This window comes from Camarhynchus parvulus, chromosome 24, assembly GCF_901933205.1.
Source record: "Camarhynchus parvulus chromosome 24, STF_HiC, whole genome shotgun sequence".
In the NCBI taxonomy this organism is placed as follows: domain Eukaryota; kingdom Metazoa; phylum Chordata; class Aves; order Passeriformes; family Thraupidae; genus Camarhynchus; species Camarhynchus parvulus.
In genome coordinates, this window is record NC_044594.1 from 2,395,737 (window position 1) to 2,420,536 (window position 24,800).

Here is a 24,800-nt window from a genome sequence, read left to right on the forward strand (position 1 = left end):
CAGGAGGGCAATGCACAGCTGCATTCTGTGCAGAGAATGGGGACAATGCACAGCTGCAGGAGAGCAATGCACAGCTGCATTCTGTGCAGGGAATTAGGAGAATGCACAGCTGCAGGAGGGCAATGCACAGCTGCATTCTGTGCAGAGAATGAGGGCAATGCACAGCTGCATTCTGTGCAGAGAATGGGGACAATGCACAGCTGCAGGAGAGCAATGCACAGCTGCATTCTGTGCAGGGATTAGAGATGCACAGCTGCAGGAGGCAATGCACAGCTGCATTCTGTGCAGAGAATGGGGACAATGCACAGCTGCAGGAGAGCAATGCACAGCTGCATTCTGTGCAGGGAATTAGGAGAATGCACAGCTGCAGGAGGGCAATGCACAGCTGCATTCTGTGCAGAGAATGAGGGCAATGCACAGCTGCATTCTGTGCAGAGAATGGGAACAATGCACAGCTGCATAAGGACAATGCACAGCTGCATTCTGTGCAGGGAATTAGGAGAATTCACAGCTGCATAAGGACAATGCACAGCTGCATGCTGTGCAGAGCATGGGGACGATGCAGGGCAATGCACTTTCCAGCAGGGAAGTGGTGGCAGCACCTTGTTGGTCCAGGGAGCAATGCAGCATCAGCTCTCTTCCTTCCAGGGAGGGAATGAGAGCTCCTCTGCAAGCCCTCCCTTGTGGGGGTCCCAGTTTTGGGTTTCTCTGGGTCTGGATTGAAGGCACTTGGGGCAGCAGTTCATGTTCACACTCAGGTGTTTATTATTTCTTATCAGTGAAACAGTCTCACAGCCATGAGTTCTGCAGCAAGGCACAAAATGGCCAACAAGCTCTTGTTCCAAGGTCTTTTAAGACTAAACTATCCAATTAAGAACTGACACCTGGATTATTTTCCCTTTTAACCCAATAACTGATCCCACAGATCCCCCAATGCAGACTTTTCTGCCCAATTACAAAATGCCACCCAAACCCATGGAGAAGAAACCCAGGACCACACCCTGTGCCCTCCATCTTGCTTCCATCCACAACACACTAAAAATCCCAAAACCTCAAATTCCCACCAAGTGATACACCTGCACTGCTCTCTATAATCTAAATTTCTCTCTGTAATCTCTAAATTTCACACTTTTGTGGATTCCAGTCTATCTTGAAGTCTGGGAAGCTTTCCCCACGCATGAGGGTCAAAGTCAGCGCTGCCCTGGTGGTCAGGGCACCCCAGAGCAGACACAGAAATATTCCCCGTCATGCTCTGGGTTTCCCCACTCCAGAGCTGGGAGGGGAAATGTCCGCCTTGAAATGATGCTGACAGGTTTTGGTCCCCCTTGAAATGATGCTGACAGGTTTTTGTCCCCCTTGAAATGATGCTGACAGGTTTTTGTGTGAGCAGAGCTGGGCAGGGTCTGCCCCTGCTCCCTACCCAAATGTGCCAGGCACTCTTCATGCCAGCAAAAGGCCGACCTTGCAGGACAGGCTGTCATTTGTTTATCAAACCTGTCATTATCATCCATCACATCAATCTGAAGCTGATCTGGCTGGGAGATTTGACAGAGTTTAGGACAGACAGGCAGGCAGGCTCTGAGGTGCCTGAGCAGGGCCCGGCTTCAGCTTCACTGCTGGTTCTTTATTCCTGTTCTTTGCTGCCTTTGGTTCACCCCAGTCAGGGGATGGAGTAGGGATATGGATTTCCAACAGGCTTCCTAGAAAGCCTTTCCAGATGGGTCTGTTGAAAATTCCTCCTTTCTCAAACCAGGTCAAGCATCCTGTGTGTTTCTGCCCTGCTCTCTCAGGAGGTGCTGAAGGTGTTCCCTCCCCTCACGACCTCCTTGTCTAACTCCTTTCCCTGTTCTGTTCATATCTGAGAGTCCTCGCCCAAAGAAACTTTACTTTTGGAGGTTTGTGTGGGATCTCACAGGAGGTGCTGAAGGAGTTCCTTCCCCTCAGGATCTCCTCATCTAACTCCTCTCCCTGTTCTGTTCACAACTGGCAGTCCTTGCCCAAAGAAACTTCAATTTTGGAGGTTTGTGTGGGATTTCCAGCAGCTGCTTTGAGGCAGCAGGGTGAGCTATCTCAGGGCTCCCCAGCTGATGTCCTGTAGGCACACAATGTGAGAGATTCAAAGCGGGCAAACTGCACCTGAGATGTGAAAATCCCTTTTCGGTGCCATTAATGAGCACCCTGACCTCGTTTGGTACCTTCCACCCACACGTCTGAGGGCTCTTTGCTAATGGGCTCAGCATCCCTTGGTGCCTCTGCGAGGTGGGGGGGTGTCCTGCAGACACAGCCTGGCTTTTCCCAGGGCTGCTGGGCTCTGTGATCGCAGCTGGGATCAGGGGATGCTTCGTGGGCCGCTTGCCCCTGGACATTGGGCTGGATTGAAACCCAGGGCCCTGCTCAGAGCTGGGTTCTGGACTCCCATCCTCTGATTCATCGTCTTGTGCTCAACCACAGACAAGTTCTTCCTCCCCTCCATCCTTTTGAAGGCACACAGGAGGGCCCGGCTCGCTGGGTAGTTTGTTATTAATATCTGGGATGCAAAACTCCCTGTGCATTTAATTTCACTGCGCCAGGGCTTCCCTCCCCCCCGGAGATCTCTCTCATCGTTTTTCATTCTGCTCCCTGTTCCCACCTCCCCCTGATCTCATGTGCTCCCTGGATGCCATTGCTGTTCCTGCTTGGGTAGCTCAGCTTTCAGTCTGCCCTCCACATTTCCATCCCAGTCCTGTTTTGCCCTCCTCTCAAGGGGAGGTTCACATCCTGCTTCCTTCTCCCCTCTGGGGATCAATTCAGATTTCACTCTCTCTTCTCCCCGTCGCCCCAGGGCATCAGCCTAAATCTTGCATCTGCTTTTCATCTCTTGAGCCTCCCCTGGCTGGAAATCAGGGCCTGACACTGGATCTAAGCCCAGCTCTGCCCTGGCCTTTCCCTTTTGAAGTCTCCCTGCTCTGTCCTAGGGACAGGCTGATTGCATAAATTTGCTTGTGTGCGGGTTCCTCGTTGAGATGCAGCCCTTTGGGAAAGCATCAGAGAAAGCCCTGGCTCCAGGGAAAGTGCTCTGTGCCTAAATCTGGCCCTGCTTTGCTTAGGACAGATATGCAGAGGAACCCCTTCTTCAGGCTGGGTTTGTTCTGAGTTTGCTGGGAATGAGCTCCCAAACAGGCCAGGGGAATTGTGAGGGAAAGGGGGATGCAATTAGGAGCGAGGATTTGGCATTTTTAATTGTTTTTCTCAGGAGATGGACTGAAACCACTGAATTAATTTGTTGACAGCATCCCAGAGCTGGCTGCATTTTATATGTTCCTCAACATCCAGCTGCAGTCCTTTCCCAAACTCCTGCCCTCCTGCTTTTAAAGGGCAAACTCCATTCACAACATGGTTCCTACACCTGTTTCCTTGGCAAAACACCCGGTACAGCTGCTCCAGATCTGCCTGAGAGGGAGAGCCAGAGATCTTCGTGCAAACTCCCTGCTCACCCTGCAGGAAACGCTTTCTGTGCTCACCAGGGACAAGCCCCAGCTTCGTGGATCTCTCTGCAGGGTCACAAAACTTGTTTTCCACGCCAGAAACTCAGCCCAGGGCAGGGCTGTCACAACCCAGGTGGCCCAGCACCGTTTTTGAGGTTTGGATGGCACAAAATGCTGCGCTGGATGCGACTCCCAGGGAGTCACCACTAATGAGGAGAAGGACTCGGAGTCCTTGGAGCCCTTTCATCTGCTGAGCTCCAAGAATTCCCCCCAAACCTGCACCACCCAGCCAGGGTGGGGCTCTGTACCTGTCCTGCACCAGCACAGCGAGGGGAAGGCGATGTGTTCCCAGCAAGGTCTCTAATTTTGGACATCCAAGGGCACTTTCTCCCTCCCCAGAGGTTCTCCCTGTGGGTTTATCCAGCATTTTCTCCCTCCCCAGAGGTGAGATCAATGGGTTTATCCAACATTTTCTCCCTCCCCAGAGATGCTTCCTGTGGGTTTATCCAGCATTTTCTCCCTCTCCATAATTGTTCCCTGTGGGATCAATGGGTTTATCCAGCAGGGACCCTCCTGGCTTCTTCCCCAGCCCGTGGAATTCACATGGGTTGGGAGCAGAGAGCTGGCTCTGAGCTCCCCCAACCCTTGGACTTCATCCCCACAGCCAAAATGAAACCCTGTGTGATGCTCTCCCATCTTCTTCCTCACTCTCCCATCTTCTTCCTCACTCTCCCATCTCCCTCACTCTCCCTTTCTCTTTTAATTGCACTTTTCGGTGTGGTTATTGCAATCTTCTCCTGCTCTTCTCCCAGTGCCAAAAGTGCCAGGGACCAGCAGGAGAAGCCTGTGGAGCTGGGATGGAGCCAGCCCCAGACTGATTCTAAGCTAATTCCTCCTAAAATGTGCTGGGGAGTGTGTGCCCACCCAAGGATACCCACACAGAGCCAGGTGTTTGCATTTGTCACTGCCATGGGCAAGGGATGCATGGGAAAAAAAAATAAAATTAAAAAAATATATTTTTTTTTCATGCAGGGCAGATTCTCAGCCCCGAAAATCCCAATAAGGCAAATTTGGAGTGGAGCAGGAACGTGCTCAGGCTCCAGGGGACCTGTGTGAGCTTGCAGGAGGGCAGGGGAGAAGCCATGGAGTGGTGTGTGTGAAATCAGGGTGATAAGGAAAGGGGCAGGGATGCAGCCCAGGGTGGGAGCAGAGCAGATAAGCACGGAGGTGTAGGCAGAGGTGGAGTTCTGGAGAGGTTTGGGAGTTGGGCAAGTGAAATGTGGAGAGAGAGAGAGAGGTGCAGGGAGCAGTGCTGCAACCCATGGGGAGGCTGGGGGAGTCCTGGCAGGGAGACAGGGCAGAAATCCCAGCCTTGATGGTGGGAAATGATGCTTCATCACAAAATATTCAAATTAAGATGCCTCAAACATTTTTCAATTGTACAGTGATTGAATACTCGCTTTTTCGGAAGTCAGAACCCGCAAGTTATTTTTTAAATAATTACGCGAACCAAACGAATCCCCAAAATTTTAGGCCAAGTTTTAAATGTATGTTGTATCACATGCAACGAAGTTGTGGGTGGACCATGGAGTGATGGTGAGTAGTTATGCCCTCCTGGCATCCAGTCACAAGTGGGGTTCCCCAGAGCTCAGTACTGGGGACAGTTCCTTTCGATGTCCTTGTCAGTGATCTGGATGACACGATCAAGCGCACCCTCGGTCATTTGGGAGATGACACCAAGTTGGGTGGGAGTGTTCATCTGCTGGAGGGCAGGAAGGCTCTGCAGGGGGATCTGGACAGGCTGGATCCATGGCAGATCCCATTTCCCATGCTTTGAGTGGAGGTTGTGACCACTGTGACCAAGAAAACGGCATCTCCTGTTAAATGCTCCCAGTTTGGGATGCCCACAGGGAAGGTACCACGTGCCTGGGTATCCCTGCTGAGAGGGAAGGCGCTGTAAGGTGATTTTTCTGTGTTTTTTTCAGTGTTTTCCCAGCAGTTCTGTGCCCTTGGGAGCACCCAGAGGCTCTGAGCCCCCCAGGCTGTGGGGCAGGACCCTCCAACCTGGAGAGGTTTGGGAGTTGAGCAAGTGAAATGTGGGGAGAGAGCGAGGTGCAGGGAGCAGTGCTGCAACCCATGGGGAGGCTGGAGCTCGGGGAGCCCTGGCAGGGAGACAGGGCAGAAATCCCAGCCTTGATGGTGGGAAAATCATTTCCCATGCTTTGAGTGGAGGTTCTGGCCACTGTGACCAAGAAAATGGCATCTCCTGTTAAATGCTCCCAGTTTGGGATGCCCGCAGGGAAGGTACCACGTGCCTGGGTGTCCCTGCTGAGAGGGAATGTGCTGTAAGGTGATTTTTCTGTGTTTTTCCAGCAGTTCTGTGCCCCTGGGAGCCCCCAGAGGCTCTGTGGGGTCCTGGGCAGGACCCTCCCACCTGAGCAGGTGTCGCCCTGAGCGTGGCCAGGCAGGGCAGGTGCTCTCCCCACCTCTGCTGTGGCTCTCCTCTCCCTGTGCCACAGGTGATCATCTGAGGTTCAGCACAGCAACGGGGGGGACTTCTCTCTCTTCCCTGTTTGTTTGGAAGCAAAAATTCCAGGGAAGAGCTGTATCAGAGAGCCCACAAGAGCTGCCTGTGGTTCTGTTTGTTTTCTCCTGTCGAGTGTGCAGCTTGGCTGCTCCCAAAGTTTTGCCTTCCCACCCCTACTTTGACTCCAGCACCGCCATTTCCATCCCAAGCTGAAGCTGAGGCCAAACCCTATCAGATCTCACCTCAATTAATAAACTCAAAGGCCTCGTGGAGGGCCGTGCAGGTGTGCTGAGGTTTGGGATTGCATTTGAATTTGCCATGGCTGAGCTTTAGGACAGTTTGGGAGTTGATCCCACGCTGAATTCCTCTCTGTCACGCTGACAGCTTCCAAAAATCCCCAGCCCTCAGCGGGATACAAACGTTGCAGGGTGAATATCGTGGCGCTGACATAAAGGTTTTCTGCCTTCTTTCCAGGTGGCTGTTAAGCCCTGCTGTATGTGCAGGATAGTACATGTGGAAATAGTAATTGCAACCCCATTATTACTATTATTATTATTGCCATAATTTATTATTAGTGTGTTTTTTATTTTATGGGGCCCACGTGTGCGGGTAATTCACGGCGGAGCGCTTACGCCATCCCAAGGTGGGAAGGCTCAGGGAGCTGCGGGAGCCTTAGATCCAGCTTAATTCCTGTTTCCAGCTTAAATCCTCCTCCCTGAGCCCCAGGCAAAGGGTTTTGGGGCAGCTTGAGGCAGCCCTGCTGTGCTGAAGAGCACTTTGGGGTGACTCAAAGCGTTTTGGGGTGACTCGGAGCTGTTCCTTCTCGCCATCCTTCTCTGGGTGCTCCAGACCCTCTGTGCGCACCTGATCCTCCTCTCCCCTCTGCTCTGCAGGGCTGGGAGTGAGTCAAACTCCCCAGCTCGGCTCTGACTGTCAGATAAGGCAGATGTGGAGGCAGATAAATGTGTTTCAAAGAGGTCACTGGCTAAATAGGAGCTTCACAACAAACGGGGGTGTCTGCATCCCCCACTAATGTGGTTCCTGCCTGATAACTGGGGCTGGAGAGGGCTGCCAGGGCTTGGATAGGAGAGATCCAGACCGGGATTTGGGAGAGGACTGGAGGCTCTGAATTGGTGGCTGAGTGAGGAGGATGATGGGACACTGTGTGTGCCACACCAGCTCATCCCAGGGAGGGTTTTGGGCTCTGATAGATGGGGAAGACATTGAGATTATCCCTGAACTGGGATTCCCCATGCAGGGCTCCAGCCCAACCAGCAGGATCCATCCACCAGCCCATGAAATCTGAAGTGAATTCAAGCAGAGCTGCTGAGGAGAATCTTCCCAATTTCCCAGTTTTCCAGAGCTCTCCAAGATGTCTGCAGGATGTTTTCACGAGCCGAGCGTTTGCCAGAAGTTCACAGATCAGTTACAAAACAGATGTACCTTTCTCTTTTTTTTTTTTTTTCCTCTCCCCTTCTTCCTACTGGTAAGGAAGAGTTTGTGCAGTAATTGCAGGCAGGTTGGGAGATGTTTTCTTCATAATTCTCCTTCTTATGAAATGTTTATGAAACACCTTCCACAAATCAGTTACGCAAGCGGGCTCCGGAGCTTTGATCATTTTCCATCACCCTCAATGTGTTTCTTAGTTTGTTTTGCTTTTTGTTTTTGTGTTTAGGCCAGAGATAGGTAAGAAACCATCCATCCTTGCAGCTGTTCAAGCCAACTTCGGAAGGGACTCTCTCTTTTGCAGCCAGTCACCCTTCCTGTGTTTTTCACTCGGTTTGCTCGGGGGCTGACCCTGTTTCGAGGCTGTGAAAACATCCAAACATCCACTTGAGATTTGCAAGTGTGATTCCTGCCCTGGCCCAGAGGAGCTCCCGTGCCTCCAGCTGCCGTTACCTGCTCCCAGCCCTGCCCTGGGCCTCCCCTCGGGCCCCAAAGGGAGGAAGGTGCTGGAGATTCACAGCCAAGAGCCCCCACACCTCACCCCAGCCATGGGCATCTGCAGGTCCTGCTCTTTGCCCTGCTTGTTTTTCCATGGGATGGTTCAGGTTGGAAGATTCCTTGGCATGGGCAACGAGGCTTCCACCAGACCAGGTTGCTTCCCTTAAACAGTTATTTTTTCTGAGTAAAATTCAGTGGGAACAAAGTCTCTCCACGACTTCTCGTTCCCCTTTCCCCATCCATGATCATCCTATAAAACCAAGATCCTGAGCAATCCCAGTGGGATCTGCTCCTGGTTTTACCCAAATCACTGTTTCTCGCTTGCAGAGCTCCCATCAAACACCCCCACGAGGTGATTCTCTGAGGATTTCATCATTTCAACCTTGGTTGGGCTTTTTTTGGTCCCTCAAGGAAAACTCTTTCCATATTTGCAGGCATTTTCTGCAAATCCGAGGCAGATGCACTGGGAAAGGAGGAGGCAACTCCTCCCCTCGTTTTATTAATTTGAAATTTACATTATTTTAAGGGAGTCTCATGATATTGAGTGGCCTCGCCCACAATGTGTGTGGTTTTTTGGGGTTTTTTTGGGTTTGTTTTTTTTTTTTTTAAATGTACACTTGGCAATATTGCCGGTTTAGCCAGGAAAAAAAAAAAAAAAGAGCGGGGTTTGCATAAACCATCCCCAAAATTTTGGATAGATCCCGACCTCCTAATGAACAATTAGCCAGCTGCAGAGAGGGAAGAGGAAGAGGAGGGCGAGGTAAATTTGAGCCTAAACCCGATGGAAATAGGTGCAAGGGGGAGAAGGATTTGTCAAGAACGAAGGCCAGGTTCCCGCCCACTGCGCAGGAGGGAGAATTCCAGGGCCGGGGGAAGGAGCAGTGGGAGATGTTGTTGTTGTTTTTGAGTCGGGAGCCGGTGCTCTGCCAAACCCACCTCCCGTTCTCACATCCAGCCATGCCGGGATGCGGCTACACACCCCTTTGTGCCTGGAGCGCCGCCAGCTCGTCCCGCTTGGCAGCTGCAGAAATTGATTTCAGTTTGGAAATGGCTCGTGCCTCCTCAACACCCCTCTGCCAGCGGGATCACAGCTCAGGCAGGATCCACAGCCCGGCTCTCTGAGACGCCAAAAACTTCAATTTCTTGGGACTGCTCAGCCTTGGATGAAGCAGACAAACCTTAATTTTTAAAATTTTTTTTAACAACTTTTTAAAATTTTTTTTTTCCTTGCTTGCCTCCAATGGATTCTTTTTAATGCAAAGAACCACGTGCCTGGAGTGACTGGATGGCTCAGGAGTAACGGGGTGTCCTCCTGAGCCTTTTTGCCTGGCATTCAGTGACTTATCGCTGCCGATAGCGATCGAGAAGATCTTTCCACCTGATTTTTTTGTTGGTTTTTTTTTTGCCCTGCCAGGCTAAGAGGGATGATCATGCCAACCTGAAAGGTAGGAAAGAGCTGGAATTCATAGCATGTCTACCTCTTGCTGCAAGGAGCTGGGATTATTGCAAAACGAGTTTCGGCGGTGTCCAGAGCTCGAGTTGTAATGAAAGGGGGTGTTGTAATCACCTTCCTTCCGAGCAGCACCTTCCAAAATGCAGAGGGGAACATTGCAGCTCCCTTTTCTGGAGCTGTTGAGCTTCTTGTGATCCCATTTTCCTCCTTTTCTCCTCTCGTGGAGATCCATCAAAGCTCGGACTCGATGGTTGTAGAGGTCTCTTCCAGCCGGAATTATTCCGCGCGTTTCTTTGCTTTACTCAAATGGGCAGAAAAGCTCCTTCAACCCCAAAATACTCGCTCGGGATGGGGTTTGTGGAGCTGGATTTCTTGTCCCCCTCTGCTGGCAGGAGGTTGCAGGGCCTCAAGGCCCCATCAGTGGGGCAAAGACCCTGCTCACCTTTGGGGGATGGTTTGGATGGGATCTGGTGGGAACACCTGGGCATGTTCACTCCTTGGAGTCAGGGTGAATCTTCAGGAGTTTCAAGTTGTGTCCTTGTAGAGTCCTCCTGGTTTTTCCAGTTTTTGGGAATTAGAGGCTCTTCTTGCTGTGACGAGGAATAATCCTTGTTCAGTGTTGAGAAAAGGTTTGGGTCAATCTTTTCTTGGAAGAGAGTTCTGTATCTTTTACCTGTCCCCTGTGCATGGACACTCCTCACTCACCTTTCAGGAATTTACCTAAAAACTTCCAAAATCCTCCCCTCCCTCCTGTCCCAGTCAGCACTACCAAAAGACTTCAGCTACTACAATTGGAACACATTTTTTTAAATTATTATTTCTTAATAAATTAATGTTTAAAAATGTATTAGCAAAGTTAGAAATGAACGTGGAGGTTGTGGAATAAACCAGAAACAAGGATTCAGTTCTGGTCCCTGGGTGCATTTTTTTCCTAAGAATGTGGACTTAAAAATCATTATTTTCTTGTGGACAAGAACTTTGCAAGAACATAAAGTAGCTCAAAAAGACCACTGGACCCTTGTGAAATTTTCCAGTTATTTTTCCTCAGATTGTAACTGAGGAAGGAGATTTTCCTTGCAATTTCTTGTTGCTTTTTAGTAGAAATGGAACAAATTAATTTGGTGCCTGGAGTGCTGCTGGGAGACAACTCTGCTTTTTTGAGGTCTTCTCCTCCATGACCCAGCCTTTCCCATCCCCTTGTATTGTCTGTTTCATGCAGGGAAAAATGAGAGGTTGTCCATGTCCAGCCCTCCTATCGGGGATCTGGAAAGGAGAATTGCTTCTTGTCTTCACTAAAACTCCACAAAATGCTTTAAATTTTGAAAAGCTGCTTGAAATTGGTTGTTTTCCTGAAGTGTTTTAATAGACCAAAGTGTTTTAATAGACCAAAGTGTTTGGCAGAGCAGGAAAACCATCCATGGGATAGAGTGGGGAGCAGGAGTGTGGAATAACCCTGATTTTCAGCGATGGAAACAGCACAAAAATCCCTGAGAGAAGCCTCCTCCAGCCTCTTGGATCCCAGCTGCCCTCTGCTCACCCCTGCTCCCTAATTCCACGATTTCTTTGCTCTTTTTGCAGATTAAAACCGAGGACCTCAGCGACTCCTTGCAGTCTGCCATCCCCCCTCGGTCGGGGCACCTCGTGCAGGGATCATCCATGATGCCAGGGAGCCAAATTGCAGGGGTGAGTGACCTGGCTGCCCCAAAATCCCAGGAAATGGGGCTGCTCCTGACCCCCTCCCCAAATTCCTGTGGCCAGAAAGGGTGAGGAACACGGAGCTGGAAAACTGAATCCTCATCTTCCTCCTTGGCTTTGCCTTGTGGGTTCAAAGTTGGGCTGGACACGTGTTGGGGTGAGATTTCCTCTGAGGGTTTGAAACCACCCCATGGTCAGGAAATCTCTTGGCTGCCCCTGAAATCCCAGGAAAAGGGGCTGCTCCTGACCCCCTCCCCAAATTATTTTGGCCAGAGAGAGTGAGGAACACGGAGCTGGAAAACTGAATCCTCATCTTCCTCCTTGGCTTTGCCTTGTGGGTTCAAAGTTGGGCTGGACACGTGCTGGGGTGAGATTTCCTCTGAGGGTTTGAAACCACCCCATGGTCAGGAAATCCCTTGGATTGGGAATAATTGGAGGCTGAGACAGCACCATGGGGAAGTGTCTGATAATGTTTGCCCTGCTCTTCCTCTATTCATGAGTGTCTGGTTAATGCCATTGCTGGAGATAGGGTTCTAGACCAGATTAACTCCTAATCTCAAATTGATTTACGCCAGGGGAGAAATTAATTCCTCCAGGGAATTTTTTTTTCCTAAGGTAAAAAAATGTGGAGTTCAGCACTTAGGTCTTGTTAAATTTTAGTGGGACTTGGATGCCAGGCGGCCACAGAGGTGCTCAGGAATCCCTTCCCTCCTTCTTTCATGGGTATTCAGATCCATGATACAATTTTGGGATTCTTCAATCCCCCCCAGTCTTCAGAACAGTCCTGTGGGAAGCAGAGTTGGTGAGCTGGGGCAGCCTGCTGCAATCTGCTTAGTGATTTTAGGCAGTGGAAATGCTTTATCTGAAGATAAAGCTCTGGAAATGCTTTGTCTGAAGAAACTGAAACCTGAGAGGTTTCACTGTTCTAACAACCAGAGTTTGATTGCCTCGAAAATGTCTTTATCAAGAGTTAACTTTCCCAGGGAAGAGCAGACACTTCTCCACATGGATGTCTCTGTCTGCACCAAATTCTTCTCCTGTACTTGAGACTTTTGGTCCTGCAGCCCTCCAGCCCCCAGATTCCCCAAATTCAGTGAGAATTCTTCTCCTGCACCTGAAACCTTTGAATCTCCAGCTCAAAAATGCCACCAAGAGTTAACGTTTCCAGGGAACAGCAGACAATTCTCCACATGGAGGTCTCTGTATGCACAGAATCTTCTCTTACACCTGAAACTTTTTGACCTGCGCCCCTCCAGCCTCTCAAAATACAGAAATTCAGTGTGGATTTGTGAGGAGATGCTGCGTGAGGAGCATAAATCCTTGAGTTTTATTGTTCCCTTTGCTTTTTTTCTGCAGGACATGAGCTCTCTCCACACCCTGCAGCAGCTGGTGTTGCTTCCTGGGCACATGCAGTCAGTCCCCCAGTTCCTCCTGTCCCAGTCTCAGGCAGGACAGCAAGGTAAGACAAAGAAAAGTTGAGATGATTCCTTTTCTGGGCTACCTAAAAACAGAGGCCAGACAAAACTGAGAGGATAAAAAGCAGTTCTGTTTATTGAAGGGTCTTCAGGTGCATTTAGGGCAGACAAAACCCACCCAAAATGAAGAATTGGTCATGGATTTCACACTTTTATAAGTTTGGTCCATTTGCATTTTGGGGGTGAATCTGCCAATTCCAGCTTCAGCTAATGAAGTCATTGACCCCAAGTTTGCTGCCCCCAACTCCCTTCTGTTTCCATCTCTGGGGCCTGAGGCAGTGAGGTGTCCTTGATTGCCAGGCCTGGAGAGGAATTGCTGTGTCTGCCCAGAATGGGGAAGCAGCAGCTCCCACTGAGCGTGGAGTTTGGAGTTCTACACTAAAGAACTGCAGGGTTACAAATAGATGGAAAATATAATAATATAATATTATTAAATATAATTTATTATTGGTGGTGGTAGTAGTAGTAGCATTAGTGTTAGTATTAAATATAATATCATCTCTTTAAAGTAGATGGAAAATATAAAATCTAGAATCCTGGAGAAGAATTGTTGTGTCTGCCCAAAATGGGGAAGCAGCAGCTCCCACTGCGTATGGAGTTTGGAGTTCTACACGAAAGGACTGCAGGTTACAAATAGATGAAAAATTATAAAAATAGAAAATTATAAAAATATGAAAAATATAAAAATATGGAAAATAGAAAATTATATAAATATAAAAATATAAAATACAAAAATACAAAAATATAAAAATACAAATCGTCAAATATAAAATATAAGGCGACAGAGATGGATAAATATTTAAAAACCTCCCTTCTGGTGGATGTCGGGTTTTTCCCAGGGCGATGCTGCCCGGGATGATCCCAGATCCATGCGGGAGATGCTGCTGGCACCTTGTGCGCTCCTCGAGTGCCACCTTGGGGCCAGGCAGGGATCCCAGCCTGGAATTCCCGCAGAACAGGGAAGGAGCTGCTCCCTCCCGCTCCTCATTAATCGCAGAAAGCTCATCAGAGCTCGGGCTGATCGTTTGGAGGGAGGGGAAACGCAGGGAAGGAGCAGAACAGGTCCAGCAGAGCCAGGAGCAGCTCTGGGATGAGAGGGAGAGGTTTGGGTATTTGGAAAGGTCTCCTTGCTACCAAAATCAGCTCCAGAAAGGCACTGAGGACTCACTCTGTGCTTGATAAACTCCCTGCAATTCTGTTTTTACCCCCAGCGTTTCTCCCACCCCGGGGATGTTTTAGGCTTTAATTCATAACCTGGCAGATCCAAGGGGATTTGGATTCTTTGCTTGTGCTTTGATTTATCCCAGCACAGAACTCCCTCCACACGAACCAAAATTCAGGATTATAACGTTAAATCTCTGCAGCTCGAACCCTCTGGTTCACACACTCCAAAAGCAAGTGGGGAATTTATTTCTTCCTGACAAGACATAAATTCTCCTCTCTGCCAAATGACACTGAGTGATGGATAAAGATACCTGATGTATATTTACAAATAATTTTGAATTTGTTAGTTTGAAGTACGGTCAGGGCAATCTATTCCTCGCTGCCTTGCTTTTATTCATGAATAATAAACATCTTCTACTGCGAAGCAGAACTTGCTGCCTTTGAGAGATTGGAATTTATCTGTTCAGTGACTTTGTTTTGGCAGCTGTGTTTGCTTGTCACCCCTTCCAGTTCCAGGCTTGACCAGGGCTGGATATTCTGGCCAGGAGCTGGATTTTAGTGCAGGGCATTTCCATTGGCATGGCTGATTGCCAGGGTTTAATGATCCTTTTGCCACATGCATGCACAGCCAGTGGGGAGTGAAAATGGAGAGGAATTTGGTTCAAGTGGAGTTTTCTTCCTCCAATATTCCAGGATTGTCCCTGGGGCCATCAGGGAATGAATGCTCTGAGTGTCTCCTGATTTTGGACTGTGGGTCCATAAATGGATTTTGTGGCCAAAGGGGCTCGGCTGGGGGCTGAACCTTTCCAACAGGGATGTGGATTTGAGTTTGTCTGTGATTTGAAGCTGTCAGATAAATTCCCAGCTCTTATTCCTCATTCCCAGTAAAACCCAAACGCCTGAGTCATGGGTGGGAGTCTGTAAAGGTGGGAATGAACAGCCATGGAGATTTTGGGAATCCTGTCAGCCTGAATATTGCTGCTGAAATCTTCATCTCAGCTGTCAGACCGGTGATTCCTGAATCCAGCCCTTCATTTCCCTGGGAGCTGAGGTGTTCAATCATGATTTTAAAGACTCCAAATGACAGAGCATCTGCCATGTCCCAAGGCAAAGCCATTGCAGTGATTAATTACCTGCACTGCTAAAAATGTGCACCTCATTACCAGCCTGGATTTGAAATTTGAAGTTGTTCCAGCGTCTGGGAAGGTTTATTCCAACCCCAGCCTAAGTAAATAAATGGGATTGTGCACATCAGATCTAAATTAAATAAGAAAAGGCAGAGAGAGGGGGGCAGTGATTGATTCTGGAGATTATCTGTTTTCCTTTTTATTAGCAGAAGTTCATAAATTTCTATGGATCTCCCTGTAATTGTCAGTTATAATCAATTAAATATATTGACTGCTCTGAGCAAGGTTATAAATCCTCACTAAATTCTATAGGTTTCACTCACAATGGACTTGAAACCAACTAAATTTCCAGGGAACTACACAACCTAATCCTGTAGGACATTCCCTCTAAGAGATATAGGCTTGTACTTGGCAGTTTGTCAACGAAACAATTACACACTCTCCATAAATCCCAGTTTTTTGTTGGGTTTATGGATTTCCCTTCTATCTTCCTTTCATCATTTCGTGTCAGCTCCAGCGTTCTGAAAGAAATTCAATTTATTTGAAATACAGTAGGGTAGGAAAGAAGGGGTCAGAAGGCTTCCAAATGACATTTGAGAATGAAATGTAGCATTGAGAGCAGAGTGGGAGGGCACACGAGATTAACTGGAGGATCAGGGTTTTTTTTAGCAAGATCAAGTGGCTGAAAGTTGGAGTCACAAGGGCTTATACTGGAAATAAGATGTCCATTTTTCTAAGAGTTACAATAATTAAGAACTGAGAGAAATCCCCAGGAAGGATGTAGAAAATTCTCTGCTGCTTGGCACCTAAAATCAAGATTAGAGGTCTCTAAAATGCCTGAGTGTGATGAGCGACACGCAGGGATCAGCAAATGAGATATTTCACTTCTACCATTATTGTAATGATCCCTTGCAGGATAAAAAGCCACGGGAAGAACATCTTATTTCTCATAATCCACTCAGAGCCAGACACGTTCCTAAGGGCTGAAATTCTTGTATTTTGGGCAAGAAATAACAAATGGAGCTCCCCACCACTCCGAGCTTTCCTGGGGGTGTTCACTGACCAGATGTGTCTCTTTTTTATCTCCTCAGCTTTGCAGCCAAACCTCCTCTCCTTCCCTCAGCAGCAGGGCAGCCTCCTCCTCTCGCAGCCCGGACCCAGCCTGGCCTCCCAGGTAAGAACACACCTGAGGGCGTGCCAAACTCCCCCTGCTGCTTCAGGGAGGGCAGATAGCCCAGGAAACGGGCTGGTTTTCTATTTTTGTGGCTCTGAGCGTGTTTTTTGGGGTGTTTTGCGCAGGCTGTGGGTCGCTCTGGCCTGCCTGGCTCCTCGGTTGAGCCGCACCTGGACGTCCCCCAGCACCTGCAAGTGGCAAAGCACCTGACCCCAGCCGGGGCCTCCGAGGAGCCCAGCGACCTGGAGGAGCTGGAAAAGTTTGCAAAGACTTTCAAGCAAAGGAGGATCAAGCTGGGGTTCACACAGGTGAGAGGGGAGGGGGAATTTGGGGCAGAGCTGTGGGCGAGGGAAAGGCTGGGGTAGGTAAATTGGGGTTATTTTGCAGCATTCCCTTCCAAATCCACGAAGAGACAAACCTTTCGTAGCACCTCATCACCAAACCCTTGATATCTGCACCTTCTCCAGTATTCAGGGGTGGGGGCAGATTCCTGGGGGGAAAAATCCCCTTTCCCTGGCAGGCAGGTCATGGAAACAAGGCTGAAGCTATCCTGGAAGCAGCCTGAGGGGAAGTTTAGGCTGCAAGAGGAATAAATCCTTCACGGAAAGAGTGATTGGGCTCTGGAATCATGTGCCCAAGGAGGTGGTGGAGTCACTGGATGTGGTATTTAGTGCCACGGTTTATTTGATGAGGAGGTGTTGGGTCATAGGTTGGACTGGATTATCTCAAAGGTCACAGAATGACCACATTGGTTGAGACCTTCAAGATCATCAAGTCCAACCCAGCCCCAACACCTCACCTAAGCCCTGTCACATCCAGGCTTTGTTAAACAGATCCAGGGATAGGGACTCCACCACCTCCCCGGTCCCTGGGAATTCCCAAAATTCCCCCAAATTCACAGAAGTCACAGAATTCAGAAAACTCACAGAATCACTGAGTTGGAAGAGACCTCAAAGATCATCAAATCCAACCCAGCCCCAACACCTCAACTCAACCCTGGCCCCCAGTGCCACATCCAGGCTTTGTTAAACACACCCAGGGATGGGGACTCCACCACCTCCCCAGGCAGAACATTCCAGAACTTTATCCCCCTTTCTGTAAAATCTTTTCCCTGATATCCAACCTGAATTTCCCTTTGTGCAGCTTGAGAAGTCCTTTCCAGGCTGGTTAATTCTGTGCCTCTGTGATTCTTTCTGGGGCTGGGACAGCTGGGAGGGGTTGCCCTGTGCTCACTGTGGGATCTGGGTGTCCCCTGGCAGGGGGACGTTGGCCTGGCCATGGGGAAGCTCTACGGGAATGACTTCAGCCAGACCACGATCTCCCGCTTCGAGGCTCTCAACCTGAGCTTCAAGAACATGTGCAAGCTCAAGCCCCTGCTGGAGAAGTGGCTCAGTGATGCAGGTGGGTGACAGCAAGGCAGAAATGCCACTCATGCCTTGGGATGGCTGCCCTAGAACAGAGATTAGGCAGAGCTAAAGAATAAAGCAGGGATTTATTGAAAGGATCTCCTCCATGGATGCACCTTGGGCAGCACAAGAGCCCAGCCAGGACTGCACCCAAGATGAACCAAAATGGTCACAAAATGAACCCAAAATGGTCACAACATGAACCCAAATGGTCCCAAAATGAACCCAAGGTGAACCCAAATGGTCCCAAAATGAACCCAAGATGAACCCAAATGGTCCCAAAATGAACCCAAGATGACCCAAAATGGTCCCAAAATCCCCGACCGCTCCCGGGGTCTGTCCCTGGGATCAGTTCTGCTCCATTTGCACCTTGCAGTTCATTGTCCCATTCCAGCTTTAGCCCAGGCAGTCCCACCCTGCTTGTTTTTCTCTCTCCAGCCCACGGTGTTTGTGCTCTTGGGCTGAGATTTGGATCATTTGTCCTTGGTGCCCAGCTGGAGCAGGAATTGTTTTGTCTCCCTGCTCTGTGCACAGAGCTCAGCATCCCCTGATGTGAACCCAGACCCACACACTAAAGCAGCACAGAACCTGAAAAATAGAAAATCTGAAACCTGAGGCATCACCAGCCGCAGGAGAGGATCCATCCAGGAACCTCAAACCCCTTCAGCCCCTCCCTGTGCGAGCTGGAGAAGAAGGGGAGCAGCTACTGAGGTGCTGAGGGATCAGCCCTGGAGGAGCAGCTGGAAAAGGAAGGATTTCCCTGAGAGGGGAATTCCCAGGGGCAGCAGGGTTTGGGGTGGTGTCCTGTGCTGACCTCACGTCGGCCTCGTGCTTCACCCAACCCTTCAGGATGTCTGAGCCATCGGTCACATCTCAGCCAGCCTGAGCCAAAGGCTTTGGTCACATCCTTTTCTCTGGGAAATGAATTTATTGGAACACCCCAGAGCAGGCTGGAAATCAGGCTCACAAAGGAAAAAAGTGTGTGGGTTTAAACATTTTTCTTCTTTGATTTGGACAAGCTCGTTGCTGGATTTGGAGCAATTTTTATCATCATCAGAGGGAGGATCCACAATCCACAATTAATCTATTTTAGAAGACACCTTTAAATTAATTTAATTAATCTTAGAAGGCACCTTTGTTTCACAGGAAGTATCTGGGAATGAAAATAACTCGTTATCTCCGTGGATATCTCATTTTTCCCTCCCTCCTCCCCCAGAATCTGCTCCTTTGGATTCCTCCATGAGCACCCCCAACTCCTACCCCTCAGTGAATGAGATGTTTGGGCGGAAAAGGAAGAAGAGGACCAGCATTGAGACCAACATCCGCTCCACGCTGGAGAAGAGATTCCAAGATGTGAGGGGAAAATCTTTCTCTCCCTGAGCCTGGCATTTGCAAGCCCGGGGCACTGAGTCCTCTCAAGAAAAGAGGGGTTTTTTTTTTGGTGGGGGGGGGGGAATATTTTTTGGTAGAAGGTTAGAAAATGCTTGAAGAAGCAAAAAGAAAAGTGTTAAACCCAAAGGAGTTCCCTATTATTTGACAGTAGGTTAGAAAATGCTTAAAAGAGTTAACAGGTAAAGAGTTAAACCCAAAGAAATTCCCAATTATTTCCCTGTTGAATGTTATTCTAAGGGAATTGTAATTTTAGCACCACATGTCCCCATTATCACTGGGGCCAAAGCTGATCTCTGCACCCAGGTCCTTTCTTTGTGAGTTGCAGAAGTGTCACAGGAGCTCTGTGGCCACAATGCCCCATTGAGCAGCTCTTGTGAGACCCCAGAACTTGTTGCTCCAATTATTTTTCCTGAACCCATTCAAAAGTTGAACCCTTCTATTTTTTAAGCTCCAAGAACTTCAAGAAAAATCACTACAGGCATCAAATAGAGCTTTAATCAACAGGACTAAACTGTGCCTTGGAAATTTCTCAAATCAAAACTGATTTTCCTGAGCTTGTTTTTCCGTGGTTTCTCCCTCATATCAAAGTCATCATCAGATCATTTTAGCAGCTCATTTCTAGCTGGTAGAAGGTTTCTGCACTGGGATATTATCTTGGTAGATTATATTATCTACCTCTGTGCCAGGCAGCTTTGACATTTCTGAGCTTCAGCTCTGAGCAAACCCCACAGAGCCAACAGGAATGAAAATAAATGACTCAGAGGGCAGGGTGGGCTCTGTTATTTCCCTTTCTAAATGAGAAAGGGGAGAGAGAGGCAGTGACTTTTCTGAGCTCCCGTCCCCTGGATGGCGGCAGGGCCACCAGGTTGAGGCGAGCCCAGCTCTGATTTTGGTGCTGTCAAGGTCAAAGAGGGAACAGGTTTGTGCAATAAGAGGGGCAGGAGCTGTGACTCAGCCCCCCTGACTCTGGGAGGGCTGATGGGGAGCCAGAGGCACTTTGTGCATCACAGAACATAATCTCTCACCCAAATATTTGCCCTCAGGCTCAGACAGAGCTTTTGTCCCCTCCCAGCTTACAGCCAACCCCACCCTTGTCCTCCCAGCAGCCCCTGATGGCCTTTGGGGCTTTTTAACCTCCTGCTCCTCTCAGCAGAACCCCAAGCCCAGTTCAGAGGGGATCTCCTTGTGATTTTGGGGGCTTTTTTAATCTCCTGCCTCTCTCAGCAGAGCCTCAAGCCCACTTCAGAGATCTCCTTGTGTTCTTTGGGGCTTTTAAACCTCCTGCCTCTCAGCAGAACCCCAAACCCAGAGGTCCCAGTTCAGAGGAGATTTCATTGTGTTCTTTGGGGCTTTTTTAACCTGCTGTCCCTCTCAGCAGAGCCCAAGACCAGAGATCCCAGTTCAGAAATTTCCTTGTGCTTTTTGGGGCTTTTAACTTCCTGCCTCTCTCAGCAGAACCTCAAGCCCGGAGATCACAGTTCAGAGATTTCTTTGTGTTCTTTGGAGCTTTTAAATCTTTTGCCTCTCTCAGCAGAACCCCAAGCCCAGTTCAGAGGAGATTTCCTTATGCTTTTTGGGTTGTTCTTTTTTTTTCCCTCTTGGCTCTCTCAGCAGAACCCCAAGCCCAGACATCCCAGTCGAAATTCAGTTCAGAGTTCTTTTGTTCTTTGGGGCTTTTTAAATCTTTTACCTCTCTCGGACCCCACCCCCCTTCGAAGATTTTTTTTTTTTTTTTTTTTTTTTTTTTTTACCCTCTTGGCTCTCTCAGCAGAACCCCAAGCCCAGACATCCCAGTTCAGAAATCTCAGTTCAGAAATCTCCTTGTGTTCTTTGGGGCTTTTAAATCTTTTGCCTCTCTCAGCAGAACCCCAAGCCCAGCTCAGAGGAGATCTCCTTGTGATTTTGGAGTTTTTTTAACCTGTTACCTCTCTAAATAGAACCCCAAGCCCAATTCAGAGCAGATTTATTGGTTTTATTGGGGCTTTTTTAACATTTTGCCTCTCCCAGCAGAACTCCAAGCCCAGTTCAGAGCAGATTTATTGGGGTTTTTTTGGGGGCTTTTTTAACCTTTTGCCTCTCCCAGCAGAACCCCAAGCCCAGCTCAGAGGAGATCTCCTTGATAGCAGAGCAGCTCTCCATGGAGAAGGAAGTGGTTCGGGTCTGGTTCTGCAACCGGCGCCAGAAGGAGAAGCGGATCAGCTGCCCCATGCCATCCCCCATCAAATCACCCATCTACAACTCCAGACTGGTGAGGCGCCTGGGATGCAGCCACCTGACTGGAATCCCACCCAGAACATTTATTATTATTATTCCATCCGTTGAAAACAATCAGCTAAATTAGAACGATTCGTTAAGCGATAATTCTGTTTATTGAAAACAGTGGAACGAAAAGAAATTAAGGGATAATTCTGTTTATTGAAAACACTAGAAAGAAAAGTTTCCTAGGAGGAATTGATTAGTTTAATTGTAGGATAATTAATTTAGTCAAATCATGATGCTATCCCTATATATATATAATTTATTATATATATATAATTTATTATTATTCCATCCATTGAAAACAATCAGTTAAATTAGAACAATTCGTTAAGCGATAATTCTGTTTATTGAAAACACTAGAAAGAAACATTTCCTAGGAGGAATTGATTAGGATAATTTAGTCAAATTATCCTAATACCATCCTAATACCATCCCAAAAGTTTTCCCCTTGAGATTGATGAAGAAAGAAAGGGAGGATGAGGGGCTTGGGATTCAGCCACCTGAGTGGAATCTCACCCAGAATTTATTATTTTGATATATAAAAAATTATTTATATTATATATAACATATGTACCTTATTATTTATATATATATATATATATAATTTATTATTATTCCATCCATTGAAAACAATCAGCTAAATTAGAACAATTCATTAAGTGATGATAATTCTGTTTATTGAAAACACTAGAAAGAAACATTTCCTAGGAGGAATTGATTAGGATAATTTAGTCAAATCATGACGCCATCCCAAAGCTTTTCCCCTTGAGATTGATGAAGAAAAATCTTTCCCAAGAAAGGGAGGGTGAGGGGCTTGGGATTCAGCCACTTGAGTGGAATCTCACCCAGAACATTTTTTATTATTCCATCCATTGAAAAGCAATCAGCTAAATTAGAACAATTCATTAAGCGATAATTCTGTTTATTGAAAACACTAGAAAGAAAAGACAAGTTTCCTAGGAGGAATTGATGAGTTTAATTGTAAGATAATTTAGTCAAATCATGATGCCATCCCAAAGCTTTTCCCTTTGAGGTTGATGAAGGAAATCTTTCCCAAATTAATGGGGGATGAGGATTGCATGCATTGATATCAATTTAGCTGCTTTTCTGCTGCTTCATTTCAGAGTTGCTTGGTGACTTTGCCATTTAAAAGTGGCAGGAGCCTCCTCAGTGGATAAGAGATAAAATTTCAGAAATTCAAGACAAAATTCAGATTCTCCCACAGGACTGGGAGGCAGAAACTGAATTTTCTCTTGAAATCTCCTGGCTTTTGGAATCTTCCATCAGAAGGCAGAAAAACATCAGGGGAAGTTTGGTGTCCCAAAAAAATTCTGGATTCCCAGAGCAGGAGCTTGGGTGAATTATTCCCCTGTGACTGCTGTCCCTGAACACAGTGCTGCCTTCAGGAATAAATGCTAATTTGGATGGCAGCTCCCAAATTGCCTGTGTCACCTGAGAATTAAGCTCCCTGAAGGAGATTGGGATTTTTTGGTGCCCAAAACCAGAGGGAGCTGGGAACTTTCAGGCTGAGAGTGCCCAGGCTGAGACAAAGACGGTGGCTCCTACAAGTTTTAATCCTGAGCCTTATAGAAAATGAGATAATTTCAGGCTTTGGCACAGCTGATCCATGAATTTAGATGGATGTGGAGTGTGTCAGGCACATGGAACACTAATTCTGACTTCTTCCCATGGCCTTGAGGTTTTATATATATATATATATATATATATATATATATGTATATATGTATGTATGTATGTATGTATATGTGTATATATATGTGTATATATATATACATATATGTATATATGTATATATATGTATATATACACATATATATATTTTAGATAATATGATGAAAATATATAATGATATATAGACATAAAATATTTTTATCTAATATAACAATACATATAAATATAATAATAGCTATATATAATTATATAGATAAACAACATTTATATATAATATAATTATATTTAAAAATAAAATTATAATGGTGGTAATAATAACATTAATAATAATGATAGTATAATAATAATAATAAATTCCCTTGGATATGGGACTGGTGTTTCTACCCTGGCACATGACTGGAAATGCCCAGCAGAGCCCCAGCTGTGGGTGGTGTGTCCCTGGGAGGCAGCACACCCCAGGGAGCTGTGAAGGGAGTGCAGGATGTGATTTCTCCCCTCTCAGTGCCTCTGTTCCTGCCCAGGTCTCTACCTCAGGCTCCTTGGGGCCCCTCTCCGTCAATCCAGTGCACAGCACCATGCCTGGGACTGGTGAGCCTTGGGGAACCTCCCTTCCCTCCTCTATTCCCTGACTCCTCCATTTCTGGGTCACGTTTGCAGGTTAATCTCAGTCAGAGCCTTGGCTGTGGCCAGGGAAAGGGTCCCCACAGAGCTGGGATAGAACAGCCCAGCTGTGCTGCAGGGTGGGGTGAAAATATGGAAAACACTGGGCAAAAGAACATTTCCACATAACCCTGGGCTGGGGTGGTCAGGTTTGGGAGCCAGGCACAACTGCAGCCAAATAAAGGGTGGGTTAGAGACAGATCTCCTGGGAGAGCTGAGATTCCCAGATAGAGGAACAGGGGACATTCCTGGGGCTCCCCAGGGCAGGGAATCAGAGGAACCAAATAAAAGGATGGGTTAGAGTGAGATTTCTGTGGAAACCAGAAATTCCCAGATACAGGAATAGGGGACATTCCTGTGGTCCCCCCATGTTCCCCAGGGCAGGGAATCAGAGCCAGATAAAAGATGGGTTGGTGTCAGATCTCTGTGAAGACCTGAGATTCCCAGCTATAGGAACAGGGGGCATTCCTGGGGTTCCCCAGGGCAGGGATTGAGGAGCTGCAGGGTGGGCACAGGGATGGGGTGGGACTGTTGGGGCAGGAGGAGGAGATGCCAGGCTCACCGTGCTCTGTCCCACGCAGTGACATCCTCGTGCTCCCCAGGGAACTCCAGCAGGCCCTCGTCCCCTGGCAGTGCCCTCCATGCCAGCAGCCCCGGCACAGCCCAGAGCAACTCCAAAGCTGCCATGAACTCCTCTGGCTTCAACTCTTCAGGGTAAGGCAGAAAAAAACCCACAAAAAACCCCAAACCAACACAGGGCATTGGGGAAAACCCTGGGATCTCCAGGAAAAAACAGAAACACCCTTAGGGATTCCAGCAGTGTGGAGTGCTCCTGTGTGACCTCCCAGGGACAGGGTGGGATTGTTGGGGGACAGAAGTTGGATTTGGTGATATCTGAACTAGATATTTGAATTTGAACTAGATATCTCAATTAGAAGAGAAAGCTTTGCCAAATGAGTTGGATTGTGGGCTAGACCCAACCTGTGAAATATGGATTTGAATCCAGATTTTAAATGCTAGGAAGTGTCCCCATTCCTGCCTTCATACAAAATCTATTAATTTGTGGCTCTTAGAGGAAAAAAAAAAACCAAAACTGCTTCTTGTGAAAGCTATCAGAGTCTGACCCAAGTGGTCAGGCTTCAGAATTTGATCCAACATGTTATAAATTAGGTTCTGTGCAAAATGCAATGCCGGGTTTAAATGTACCAAAGGTTTGAAAGTTTTTTTGTAAAAAAACCAAAAAACAAAAAGCATGGGTCCCTTCCAGCTGAGGATATTCTGGGATTCTCAGGAGTGGCAGGATGTGATTTCTGCAGGACATGCTGACCAAGGTCAGGTTGTGTCGTGGTGTTTGAGGGTCCCAGGACG

The 24,800-nt window shown here is 47.7% G+C and overlaps 1 protein-coding gene across 1 annotated transcript in view; it reads left to right on the top strand.

The window, feature by feature from the left end:
• The window catches only part of POU2F3 (POU class 2 homeobox 3), a 50,152-nt gene that overhangs the window by 24,815 nt on the left and 537 nt on the right, over positions 1-24,800 (top strand). Inside the window, 9 exon segments of the mRNA XM_030964959.1 lie at positions 10,967-11,071; positions 12,440-12,542; positions 15,941-16,023; positions 16,149-16,331; positions 17,283-17,424; positions 18,646-18,782; positions 20,908-21,069; positions 23,294-23,360; positions 24,014-24,146. Coding sequence (XP_030820819.1) covers positions 10,967-11,071; positions 12,440-12,542; positions 15,941-16,023; positions 16,149-16,331; positions 17,283-17,424; positions 18,646-18,782; positions 20,908-21,069; positions 23,294-23,360; positions 24,014-24,146 — 1,115 coding nt within the window.